Here is a 14,409-nt window from a genome sequence, read left to right on the forward strand (position 1 = left end):
CACTGAGATTACAAATGCTGTATCATTTTTAGAGGCTTATCCCTTTTGATAGTTTTAACTTATCAAAATATTGCTGATTAGCTAAGACAGTTAGCATGTTATATGTTTTCAAATTAGCACACATTTCACAATAGATATATTACATCAGATGTATTGTTTCTTAAAAATCTTTGTGAAAACCTAAGAAGGGATTTTGCTGATAATTAGTCCGGACTGTGAATTAGAGATGACATGGGAGTAGAAAGAATTCATATCTTCATGATAACAAAGGCCAAGAAATCTACTATGAATCTATAATGATGTGTTCACTACACACACATACACTACATACACATACCACAATAAAAAATAGGAAATAAAATCTCAATTTAATTCTAATTTTATATACTAAAAACACCACCTATTGTTGCTTTAAATATTTGTTGTTATAATGAAAAGTTTAGATCCTAAGGCACACTGTCTATGCAAATAGATTATAAGCAGATATCAGAAATAGTTGACATTAGTCCTTGACCTCTCCTGAGAAACTCCAGCACTAATTATCAGGACTGGAGATGTCACTGGATGGGTCTCACATGAATGCTTACTATGAGCTGCAGTGATCAGCTGCTTCCCCCACAAACTTGTCAACTCTATTGAGAGAAAGACTTTCACTGGGAGACTCTTTGGCTTTGCTAAGCTTCCTGAAGACCAGGTAGAGCAGGACTGTTTAGTAAAGTGAGTGGCCTAAGTGATGATAGCTATGGAAATCAGAATTGCCATAGAGATAAACTTAGTGTGAGACAAGGCTCTGAATTGGTTATCATTAGTGTGGACAATTGGGAGAGTTTGTAGTCAAATAGTTAGAGGAAGCATTAATTCCAGCAAAAAAGTAAGTACCAGAGGTTGAAGGGTCATGTGTAAATATTCTTCACTAATAGCCTCTGTCAAACCCATGTTCTCACTAGTAAGCTTCAGTCTTCTGATCACGAGCTTAGGACATTTAGCTGCCCCTATTAGAAAAAAAGAATAACTTTTGGTTAGACATATGCTTTGGAAATTAAAAACAAAACAAGAAAATCAAATAGTTGGCTTTGTTACCAAATCCTTTTTTAAAGAAATATTTTAATTAAAATATAATTATATCATTACCTCCTCTCTCCTGTCTTTTATTCTTCCCATACTCCTAATCCATGCTTTGTCTCAATTTCACAGCCTATTTTTACCCTTACTGTTACATATGCACATAAAATATATAAATACAATCCATTGGGTTTCTTTAGTGTTGCCTGCATGTATATGTTTCTAGGGCTCACCAGTTGGTATCTGGGGGTTCATCCCTGAGGAAGACTAATTCTCCTCTCCATCCTAGAATCTGGTCTGGCTTGGTATTGAAAGGCTTGGCGGGTGCAATCACATTGCTCTGAGTTCATAAATAGAGCTGTCCTAGACTCCTTCAGGAATTCTCATGTAATTTCAGATCATACGGCATGCTTTTCTTCACATTATCCTACTTTAAAATATGGGCTAAAAAAAAGAAGCACCTACTATTCTTCATTATGTTTTATATCTTTGCCTTATCATGTGTATATGTGCACATATACGTATGTATATGTCCATGTGAATATTTCTCCCCAGTGAAATAAGAGGATCTATTATTTCAAGGGTGGAACACAGTGAGCTGAGGTACTCCCATTACAGTACTGGGAACCGTGTCTTTTTTAGAAGGTTCAGAATACACAGTTTCCTCTTCCAAATTACATATAAATTATAAGGATGCAGGTAAAGGCATGTAGCAGTATGTCACTGGGAACAACTGAGTTTGTTAAACGTTTTTATATTTATAAGGATCCTGGTATAAAGTGTGGGTTTTTTGTAGCCCTGTTTACCCTTGACTAATGGAATTTTGCTGGCATTTTATCTGTTTGTTTGCTAGTATCTGTTGAAAATACAGTAGATCAAATATTTCCATGAATTTACACTTACATATCACATATCTTAAAAAGTAATTCAGTAAAAATGAAGATAACAGCATTCATACACATGCCTTTGTGTTGTAGGAGGTCTCATGTTTGTTTCCTGGCTGCCCAAACTCGAGAAATAATCACACAGAAACAATGTTAGTTGCAATACTTTTGGCCTATAGCTTAAGCGTATCTCTGGCTAACTCATATTTTAAATTAAGCCATCTCCATTAATCTGTATATCACCATGAGGCTATGGTTTACCCGGCAAGGTTTTGTCCATCTGCCTCCAGCTGGGCTACATGGCTTCTCTCTGACATTCTCCAAATATTCACTTTAGTTTTTCACTGCTTAATCCTACTCTATCCTATCAGACCAAGCCAGTTTCTTTATTATCCAATGGTATTCAGAGCATACAGAGGGGAATCCCACACCACCTTTGCCACTTAAAATTAGAATTTTTTATCATGCCTCATTAAAGGTATTTTGTATGTTTGTGTATAGAGTAGAAGACAGAAAGTTATTAAATAACACCTTTGTAAACATATGATTTTTTTAAACAGACTGAAATCTTGCTTCCTGACCCAGATGTCTACGTGTCTAATGTCAAAGCTAAATTTAGTCTTCTCTGTTGATTATCCAAATTATAGGCTATTGCTTGACTAAGCTAAAGTGTTTACTCCTCTGCAGTGTGGAAAAATTTAAATCTTCAAGATTGAAAATAAAAGTTAGCATAGACACTAATGCACATTTCTTCTTTTGCAGTCAAAAAAAATTCAAGCCCAACTGAAGGAGCTCCGTTATGGGAAGAAAGATTTGTTATTTAAGGTAAGCATCTTGCCCATTTTTTCTCCCAAATGCCTGCCCAACATCTAACATTCTCAAAATAGTACTTTGGCTAATTGAAATTTCTGGACATTCTAATGAAGAATTACTCTGGCTGAGTCAGGGTTCCCTCCATTTTCCTACCTCTTAATGAAAGTGTATAAGTAAATCACTAGGTCCTTTTGTTGCCCAAGGCAGATTTGGTTCTAATGTATCTAAAGCTCCTATAACTCTCCCTATGGTTTAACAGGGTTGCCTTTGATATATGTCCAGAGACTAGAGGATATATTGAGGAAACACCATTTGATGCTTGTCTTGAACTGGGTGTGGTACGTCCCTTTAAACTTAGAACTCTGGATGCAGAGGCAGGCAGATCTCTATGACTTCCAAGAAAGCCAAGACCTGTGTACTGAGACCCTGTCTCTGAAAACAAAGAAACAAAGCTGAATCTGCATCTGTGAACATCGTTCGTGCTCTTTGTTTACTTACAAGTTTGTTTGTTAACCTTTGTGTAACGAAAGAGAAGATAGTTGCTGTGCAAGGTAATTGCATAAAACATTGAGCAACAAACACTATTTTTAGCACTTTACAGAAACCAGAAACAGACCACTATAAATTTCATCCCTCTTAGGAATGGCCAGAACAGAATCCTTAGGAAGTTCATATTGGGTGTGTTTTACCAGTGATAACACAAGCAGTAAAATCACTAGACCTGACTTTATCCTATTGAAGAAGTATTTGGTAAGTTGGTCCCTGCATGCTCATGTGAAAAAAACAGGTCACATTATTTATGTTAAAATGAATGTATAAGAGAGTGCAAGGGAGTAGACTCTCCACAAGAGAAGGCTCTTGTCAACATTACCTGTTTCAGGTTCCACAAAACTCATGCTAATCCCCCTGACAGCACTACCTCTAAATATTTGACAATTAAGAACAATAACATTCCAAAGCATGGGTCTTCTTTTTCCCTGAAAAATCATAGGAAAAGTCTCTTCTATTTCTGTTATACCTCCTGTCCCCACAGAGGTACCAGGCTTGCTCAATGATCATTTCTCCCAGGTCTTCTATTCCTGTGTCCGTAGTTTCTGTTTTAAAGAATTGTTTCTCTGAGGTTCCTTCAGGAGGAACAAAAAGAACACCTTTAACTCTTTGGTTAACACTAGTTTTAACCAAGAGTAGAGCTAATTCCCTAGTGAAATAGCCTGAAGGTACAGTCCTCTGCAGGATCGAAGCAGACAACAGAAATAACTTCAGTGTCTGAACTATGACACTCAGTTGGAAGTTAGAAACTGCAGCCACCAATACACATTTCTAAACTTTAATCCAATCTGTGTGGTCTTAAAATTCACAAGGAGCATATCTTCCTACACTGCCCCAGGCATTACTGCTTAACCCCCAGAAAGTGGGGTGCAGGTCTTTTCTGAGTCAGAAGTCTCCACATTGTATGTATGACATAATATGCAGTAGCAGTAACTTTCTATATTCTGGGTAAGAGTTTGCAATCTATCCCTGTTTCTTTCAACAAGAGAAGAGAACACAATACAAAAATTAATCTATGATAGAGTCTAGGATGGTAGAGCATGAGCCAACTGCCAGAGAAGGAATACAAGTCAGACTATTCATCAAGAACTGTAGGAATGTTACTCTATCAAGCCACACCATCATCTTACAGATGAACACAGATGTCTGCTTGTTCTGTACATTAGTTTGATGTAGCTAAAAGCATACATAACTGAAGGAAGCTATTCCTTCCCTTTTAGCTATATTATATATCTATAAGCAGATATTATGGGAAACTGCATGTTGAATATCTGTTTCTATATCAGCACCAAGTAGGTAACACCCAAACATACACACTTCAGTTATTTATGAAACTGAATTGACGTTCAAAATTAAAATGCAGATTACAAGACACTTAGTCACTTCAAGTATCTGTGAGCTGTCTTCCTTAAAAAATATTTACTAACAAATTATCACCTCATTTGCCTTTGTTCATTTAATATAAGAAATATATTCTACCTAGTGTCTGGGGTATATAAAATTATATTCCATGCTACACTTTCCATTTCATCTTATGAAAACACACTGAAAATACACAAGAGAAGCTGTTTGTCTGCTTCACTTTGCACACACATACACACAACTTAGCACACAGACACATGCAAGCCCATAGAAACTTAAGGAGAGAGCCAGCTCATGTTGCATAATAATGTTATTAGGAAATAAAACAATATATATTTAATAATTTAGTTTTGTACATTGATTGCTGTATAGTGCTGTAACATGTAAACAAAATAGAAGAGTTGCAAAAAGAAAAACAGACATGCATTTAATTACTTTGTATGTGTGCTTGTGTGTGTACTTACCAGTTTTTCTCATGTGGCACAAATGTCCATATGGACACACACTCATATAAGTGTGCTTGTATGTGGATGCTCACAGTTTGCATCTTCCTCAGTCACTTAGAATTTTTAGTTTTTCCTTTATTTTTAAAAATGCATACATTTTAATTAACATTAATTTAATTAAAGAATCATTTCCCTTTTTCTTTCCAATATCTCCAGACTCTTCCAGTTACTCTCCCTCCAACCTCTCCCATGTTCTCTTGGTCTTAAATTAGTAGCTTTCTTTTTCATAAAGTCTTATTGTAACATGTATGTATGAACAAATACATAAAATTCAATCTGTGGAGTCTTTCTTTACTATTTAAGTATATGATGTCAACTTTGACCACCTTGCATTGGATGACCAATAAGAGGTTCACCCTAAGAGAGAATAATTCTCCTTCCCCCACCAATTATTAGCTCTCTGCAATTCTTTGTTTAAGATCCTGAGAAAATATCCCCCTAAAACATTAGCATATCTATTCTATAATACTACTGTCCTGGCCTTGTTTATGCAACCATTTCTAGAATAGGATATTTTGTAGCATACTTTCTGATAGTCTGGATCTCACAATGTTTCTGCTCCTCTTCAATGATGTTCTCCAAGCCATAGATGCCAGGGCTCTGATGCATATGTAGCCACTAGTATTTGCCTCCCCCCTTGATCTGTTGATCTCTACATTATAGCTAAGTGTGGTTTTCCATTACAGTCTCTATTTGCTGTAAACAGAAACTCTTTGAGGATGGGTGGTTGCTACACTTACATTTGGGTATAAGGGTAATATTTAGAATATAGTAAGGAATTATGCTGGTCTAGCAATGTGATAGTAGTAGATTCTTTTCTAAGATCCATGACCTCACTAGTCTGGAGAAGTTGGCTACGTTTCTAGTACCAGGCATGATTTTACTCCTGTATGTGATACAGTATAGGAAATTGATGTAACACGTATCATGCCATAAACACATTCAGCAGTAGGGTCATGTATACTATCACTGTGTAGTATCACCAGTTGGCACATTCTCAGGCAGTGCAGGATTTCCGACAAAATCATCACAAGCATTCATCCATAAGTTATTCTGACATTTAGTAAGCTATGATATCACTAGGTAGCAGGAAGCTTTCAAGTAATTTCAGCCTGAGAACCACATTATCTTGTATATTTTCTTCTTTGATAAAATTCTTTTTTTGGAAGTATAACTGTATTTTCATTTATTACTACCTTTTTTTCACCAATACAGTTGATACATTTTAGTGAGAATAGAGAAAACAAACACATAAAACAGATTTCCACTTTCAATTAGTTAATGATTTTGATACAGCATAGTTAAATGTTTTGAAGCTTATTTCTGCTATTTGTGGTATGAATGATCAGAGAAAGGGATTTGGTAATCAGGTATTTTATTAATGCCTCAGAATTAGCTTCACATAACTATCAGCTTGGATTAGACCTTGAAGACATTATATGAATTCTGTAAAGATGCTGGACTGTATTTAGACAGAAGAAATGATGATGATGATGATGATGATGATGATGATGATGATGATGATGATGGAACCAAAGGGAAAGAAAGAATGCCATCTGTATCGAGAAAGAAATCCGACCTAAAAGATAGTAATGTGAACTTGAATCATTAGTGTACAGTGGTAGCAAGTGCTGAAAAATGTTATGGTCATGAGAGAGTAAGAACAGAGGTTAAAGAGAGATGCTAAATGTAATCAAGAGATACATTGAGAAAGACGTATTTAAAAACTGCCTGTGGAGAGAAGGAAATTGATTGCCTGTAATTCTACTCTTTTTGATAGGAAAAGAACCAAGCATCTACAGGCTTGCAGGTGCGGTGATGAACCTTCTTCTGTTTTTTTTTTATCTCTCCTTTTATATGGTTGCTGGACATTTATTGTTTGAGACCATGAAGACTATGCTAGCAAAAACTTGGACTCACACAGGGGTTCCCCACTCAGCAACAGCTTCCTTGGTTCTAGTTTATTTCTCTTCAGTAGTTCACAACTACTGTTGCGGTTTTGATACTTTATTTGTATCATTTATTTTTGTTGTGTGTGCTTATGTGTAAAGGTCCAAGGTTGTGTGTTTTCTCCATTGCTCTACACTTTTACATATGCAGGCAGGGTCTCTACTGAATCTGAAATTTGCCAATTCTACCTAGTTTATTCAGTCACTTTAACCTGATATTCTCTATTTCTGCTTCTCTAATCCTGGGATTAGTGATGACTACCATGCTCGTCCAGATTTTATGTGGGTTTGAGGTTTTGATATCTGGTACTCACATTTGCAAAGCAATCAATTTATCCACTAAGTGTTCTCCCAGTCTCTATTTATGTCATTATAATTGATGCATAATAACTGCACATACATGTAGAGGCATGATGGCTTGCACTAATAGAAAGCAAAATGATGAACTTGAGAAATTTCCTCTCAACCATCTTGTAAGTACAGTTTTTAAGAGATAAAATATTTAAAATACTTGGAAGAACATAGAGAAAGGAGAACTCTTACACACACATGGTGGAATATAAATTAATATAGCAAATAATATGAAATCCTCAAAAATCTGAAATCTTGGAAGCAAGACTGTCTGTTGGGGGAGAAGACTATGGTAAGGGAGTGAGGGAAGGGGAGCACAGCACAGGGCAATATGCATAAACTACATTTCATTCTATACAGGCATGGAACTGGCCATACGAGATTCTGCAAGGTCAGACAAAAGAAAATAAATAGAATCAAAATAAAAAAAAAAACAAATAAAAAGAAAATTTAAGCCAGAACTTCATATTCCCAGAAACCTCACTTCTGCATCTATCCCAGGAGAGTCACTGTTCTGAAGAAGAAAGATTAAATTCTAGTGTTCACAGCATACTAAAATCATAGTATTCCACAATAACCCATTATATAGTAAAAGTACACAGAAAAGAGTATCTTCAGAATAAACAACGCAAAGGCAAGATCAGTGGCTGATCAAGATAACATGCTAACTCAAAAGACTTTGGCATTAGGCTTGCATAAAACAAAGGAAGAGAGAAAAGACACTTGATAGTATAGAAGCATTGTACCCATTTGATAGAATAAAGCACCTCATAATCTATTATTTTCCTATTTTTTCTAATAAGAAATTTAATGAGGGTGGAAATTTCACTGCTACTCAATGGAGTATAAAACTTTTCTCATTTAAACTAAATACTTGACTGTTAAAAAAAGAGAAAATAACCTGAATAATAGTGTTATTATTCAAGGTTCTCTAGAGAAACAGAAGATTAAGTATTCCAAAAATTCTGTGGTATTTTACAGTAACTCATCCACGTATGAGTGTATGAATGTATATGTATGATATATATAGATATAGATATAGATATAGATATAGATATAGATATATATATGGATTTATTAGTGTCTTGCAGGCTGTGTGGTCCAGTTAGTCTATCTATAACTTTCTACTAATAATCAAGAATTCAAATTCAAGAATCCAGCAGTTGTTCAGTCCATATGTCTGAAATCTCTGCTGGTCTTCAGAATCCTTCAGAAGGAGGCTTTAATACCAATGAAGAAATGAACTTGCTAGCAAGAGTAAGGGCATACAGGCAAAGAGAGTAAGCTTTCTTCTTCCATTTTCTTTATATAGAATGACACAAGAAATGGTGGTCCCAATCTTCATCTTTATTCTTTAATAAAAGTTAAAGATACCAATCTTTAGTTTTAATTAGCTGATCTTCCCACATCAAAAAAGCCTGATTAAAAGTGGGCCTTTCCACTTCCAATGATTGAATTAATAAAAAAATCCTTCACAGTTGTACCCATCTTCTTGGATTCTAGTTAATTCTAGATGTAGTCAAGTTGACAACCAAGAATAGCTATCACACATGGAGGTGTCCAGAGAGATTTTTACCTGTCTTAGGTGGCTTCCAAGCTTGTATTTCACTTAGAGATGGACCAATCTCTTCATCATTGATCTCTAAGGGAACCAAGATAGCTCAGTGTTTAGAAACAGGGACTATCACCCTCACGTATGTAATATATTGTTAGTTATGGTATAAATTTGAACACAGGTGAATTTTTATGTTCTCGTCTACAAATGGCAGTAATGGTAGCCTTTCCATCAATTAGTTATTTTGAAAATATGATGAATACATTTAGCTGAATTGTCAACTAATTTTCCTATCTAGCATGTAAAGCAGAGGGAGGATTAGCTTTTATTGTTCATAAAAAAACTGGAACTTTTATTTTTTTTTCATAATATCAACAATCCATTAATCTTGGGTTTAGATTGAACCCTGGGTTTTTCTCCTGTTGAGGGAGTTGTGTGATCTCACTTTGTTTATTCTGAAATTGTCAGCATACTGTAGAAATTCCAAATGAACCTAACAGTCATTCTAAGTGCAAGCTGCCTTCTGTTCTTCTTTTCTTTAATATCTGCAAATAAAACAGATCTTGTTTGTTTTTCCACATTTTTCTTGCATTATTAGGCATGGGGAGATAAAACTTGTGACTCTAGTGTTTTGATGGGAAGGAAAAAAATCTAATAGACGACAGTAGAGGACATATGAGCCCTCTAACTGCATCATGAAATGTACAGAGCTAATTTCCTTTTCAATGTAATGTACTTTTAGTGCTTAACAACTGTGTGAATATGCGTGTGTGTATTGTGTGTGCATCACTAAAGTAGCAAACTTTCTCTAATACCCATAGCTGGACCTAACTATTTTAAAATTAGAATAATTTTCAAAAACTGATAGTATTGTAACATGCAAGTACATTATATAATCTTTGTTTATGCTTTCGAGCTCAGTCTCTGTTCGAAGAGAAATACATGAATAATAAACACTAATTATTACAAATTATGAAACTAGTCCACAGATGTGAATTTATCAAATGGATCAATATGAAATTGATCTACTCAATATATGTTTCTCAAAAATATTCAGGGTTTTAAGCATTGGACTGGATACAGGCCATGGCTAAGGAAATTATGTGAATCTAACCGTTTAACAGATCACCATCTCTTGCAGAGGAGTGGAGGCCCTGAAAACCNTTAATACAGATAAAATTAGTCTTCATGCACATTTCTGTCTCCATTTATACACAATTGATTTTAGCAGTGCAGTAGAAAACTGAGGGTGCGCCAACTCTCTTTAAATCCGTGCAGAGAAATCCTCGGTTCTGTGCAAGCTGGAAGCCACATTTCAGCATTAATTGCCAGCTGCCACTGGCAAGAGCAACATATTCCTCAAATAGGCTCCTCTCTGCCAGCTCTAGAGATTAGAACTACAATTGGTTGTCAAGATGCACTTTTTTCTGCATCTTTCCCACTCCGCCCTATTGTTTCCATAATGGGGCAGCAGAAAGGAATAGCGCATAAGAGCATTCTTCTTCTGAAACTCAGAATCCTAGGTAAGATCCGAGAGAGGCTGCCAACACGGTGCCCATTCATTCGCTTATAACCTCAGAAACCCTTTCCCTACAAGCTCCTCTCCAGTTAGCTCAGACCCATCCCATCTCCAAGCACTTACAGGGATCCCAAGGGTCTGCCACTATTAATGGAGCAAACTTTTGTTTAAAGGTCTCAAACCAGACCGCTTTGTACTGTCCATTTTCCCATTGCCTGGACAGTTGTTACACAAATGCTGCAGGTATCTATGTAGTTTCCAAGGCTGTTCTGGAGCTACCTTCAAACTCTTCATTCCTCTAACATCAGACACTGGAAACAGGGTCTCACGTTCTTGTAGTCTTTCGTTCCCCATCTCAGCTCTCCCTGGGGCTTGTTTCCTTGCCATACAATGTCTTCACAGGCATCCTTCACTTGGCTAATTATGACTTTTGAAAATGATTTAGTAGAGCTAGAGCTTTTTGCTGTTGTTTTTAAAGAGTGCCTCGTATAGTCAGATCACGCCCAGTGTTCCTGCCAGGATTATAATCGTAGTTCTCCTACTATGTTCAACTTGAGATAACTTTAATAATGTAAAATCTGTCCATTTAATGCACGATGCAATGTTTTCTTTTCTACTGATTTTTGTTGAGCTTTACCTTTTTCTCTGCTCCCCCCTTGCTTCTCCCCTCCCCTTCAACCCTCTCCCAATGTCCCCATGCTCCAAATTTACTAAGGAGATCTTGTCTTTTTCTACTTCCCATGTAGATTAGATCTATGTAAGTCTCTCTTAGTGTCCTTATTGTTGTCTAGGTTTTCTGGGATTGTGATTTAAAAACCACTTATGAGTGAGTACATATGATAATTGTCTTTCTGTGTCTGGGTTTTCACTAGTTTCTTTGGTATAAGCAGCTAACAATGAATTAAGAGTCTCTGAGCTGGATGTGTATTTGGCCAGCTAAGAGGAAGAATGTGGGATGATAAGGTAGATGGTTTATGAATATAAAGAATCATGGTAAATGACTGTACTAAGTAGCAGCTGAATTGATAAATAGATTGATGGAGGAATAATAAAAGACATACAAGGTAATTCCCATATTCAGAAATAAACGAGATGCATAATTAATTTATTCCTTGTCAGTTCCTTGGATTAGACCAAAATCACCACATTCTCAGCCCTGACCAACTGGATTAAAGGGAGTGCAGATGCAGGAGAGGGGAGGAAGTGCATGGCCCCTCCTGGGCACAGTCTGAGGCCTGCAACATCCCTGGCGAGAAATTGGTGGCACATGAGACAAACGAACAGAAACTAAGTTCTTTTTGCCTTCATAGAAGCAATTGAGGTAATGAATTGAGTTACAAAAAGCCGATTTTGCTAAAACCAAAACAAAATTACAATGGTAATTTCCAAATAATTATCTCAAAGGCAAAAATGAATACTTCTTTTTAAATTATATAGAGAAAATTATATCAGATTTTTGCCTTTCTTTTTTCTTTCAGAATTATTTTTATCACATTTAAGCCCAAGGACAAATTTTTCATGCAGCTAAATATTTAATACTCTTTTATTAAGAAGGAAATTTCATAAAAGATTAAGTTAATTATCTTCTTAAGTTTCTATAACTGTAAAAATATCTGCTAATGAAGACTTCCACTAGAAGCTTTCTGAGGAACTATGAGCATAGCATTTACCTAGCATGCTAGAGGTCCTGGGGTTGACACCAAGATTGGGAAAAGAATCTTTATCTTCCTTGTTTTCTGTGGCAATTCCATGAACTCCTTCAAGTGAAGTCTGGCTTGTATTCAAGTATCTTCAGTTGGCCCAGGAGGGACAGAATAAAGATCACATGCCCTGGCACTGGCTTGGGATTCAGGGAAGCAGCATCGACATCCTACTGGCATAAAACCCATCCAATGCTTCCTAGTTTACTGCCTTTGCACAGGTGTGTATTAGCTGGGGCAAGGCTTCTAGATGAGGTGCGTGGGCACCAACTGCTACACACTAGTAAGATCCTGAGTCTGTGGACTGTCAGGACTTATCAAGGCTTTCATTCCTCCTTTCCTAAGAGCTAACAACACTATGTGTCACATTTTAGGATGGCCAAAGTAGTCAGCCCCTCCATGCAGCCCACATATTGGCATATAAGCAATATTCTACAGATCCCTTAGGTGATTTATTCCATGTTAAAGAATAAAGACCAAAGCCTTAAAAAATAAGAACCTTTTCTTAATTCTTAAGGCAAGTAAATGGGAGGGGGTAAGAGCATGTCAAGACTTTTACACTAGGTCCCATTGTTCTTTCTGACAGCTATAATAATGAGCATTTAATTAAGTCTAAGCCATTAAGTGTGAGTAAATGTTTCAAACAAGGTTGTGATTGTTCTTTGTAGATTTCTGCTTTGGCTCCAATTATGTTTTATCTTTTGTTGAAGCTTTAGTCATCAACCTAATTAACTCAAGTAAGACACACTTCAGCTATAAAAATAAAATTTGTATTATCAGACCTCAGAAAATATTCACACAACCTCTTCAGTCCAGTACCACACTTTGGGAGTTACTTTTTGTAGGGTAGAAGGAGATTCTTTCTCAGAACTTGACAGCATCTTCTTTTTCACTGCAGCTTCCTCACCCACCCAGGAGCTGCCCTCCTACCACAGGGCAGAAGCTTAGGGGACATGATCTGCTTGGTTTGCATTTGTGTAACTCTCAATTTGCATATTTACTGGTCCATAGGAAATTACTGGTTATGTATTTAGAATCGACCTGAAGTGGTTGGAGTGATGCTTCCCACATTCTCAGTAGGTTTTCCCATTTCTGTAAAGCTCTGTAAACACCATTACAACCAAGGCAATAGTGCATCTCCTGTGTGATTTTCTAAATCCTGACAGGTTCACAATTAAGCTTAATCAGCACATAAAGTTTCCATGTGAGGTGGTATTTACCTTTAACTGAATACAATATTCAGTAAACACATATCTGTGAGATCAGTCTGAATGTTTTTATTTGAATTAATTCAGCTTATCAATTTTCAATGTATGTATTTATTGGCAAGTGAGTTTAAAAACAAGTCTAAGGCTGATAATATGATGCCTCAACACTAGACAAAGTACATTGAAAGAAAGATATCAACTCACTTAATAATAGATTATCCATGTTATCAGTATTATTTTTATGACATACTAAGAACTATGTATTCTGATCATGTTTAGAATACTGATTCTAATCTACAATAAGACATTCTAAGTCACATTTTAATGTACAAAGGATGTATTTGGACAGTTATTTTTGGGATATTGATTCTTCCAATTCTTTAGCATGGGTTGTCTATCTTCTGGTTTTCTATTCAATTTCTTCATTGGGTGACTTAACATTTTTGTGGTAGAGGTCTTTCATTCCATCAGTTAGGTTAATTTCCAGTTTATTTATTCAATGCCTATTGTGGACTGGAAAAATGGTTCACAGGCTGGACAGATGGCTCAGGGTTTAAGAGCACTGCCTGCTCTTCCAAAGGTCCTGAGTTCAATTCCCAGCAACCACATGGTGCCTCAGAAGCATCTGTGATCAGATCTGCTGCCTTCTGAGGAAAAGAACTGGTTAGTCACCCTCATCAACTTAGACAATGAAACCCAATATGTATAAGTTCAACAAATTGCCACATATAGGCTGCCCATTATCAGGGCATAAATTTCATATTTTTTAAATTTTATTGTGACTGGGATTGTTTCCCTGATTTCTTTTCCAGTCTGTCATTGTATGTAGGAAGCCTACTGATTTTGAGGGATTAACTTTGCAACTTCTTACTTTTCAGGAATTATAAGTTTTTAATGGAGTCTTTAGTTGTTTTTTTTTTTTTTTTTTTTTTTTTTTTTTTTTTTTTTTTG

General features: G+C 36.1%; 1 protein-coding gene across 1 annotated transcript in view; it reads left to right on the plus strand.

Annotated features, from left to right (window-relative positions):
* Positions 1-14,409, plus strand: part of Luzp2 (leucine zipper protein 2) — a 196,701-nt gene that overhangs the window by 105,979 nt on the left and 76,313 nt on the right. The window contains exon 6 of the mRNA XM_050130544.1: positions 2,709-2,771. Within this exon, the coding sequence (XP_049986501.1) occupies positions 2,709-2,771 (63 nt within the window). The remainder of the gene's footprint in view (positions 1-2,708; positions 2,772-14,409) is intronic.

This window comes from Alexandromys fortis, unplaced genomic scaffold (assembly GCF_014885135.2).
Source record: "Alexandromys fortis isolate MF-2015 unplaced genomic scaffold, M_Fortis_MF-2015_v1.1 scaffold_297, whole genome shotgun sequence".
NCBI classification, from domain to species: Eukaryota; Metazoa; Chordata; class Mammalia; order Rodentia; family Cricetidae; genus Alexandromys; species Alexandromys fortis.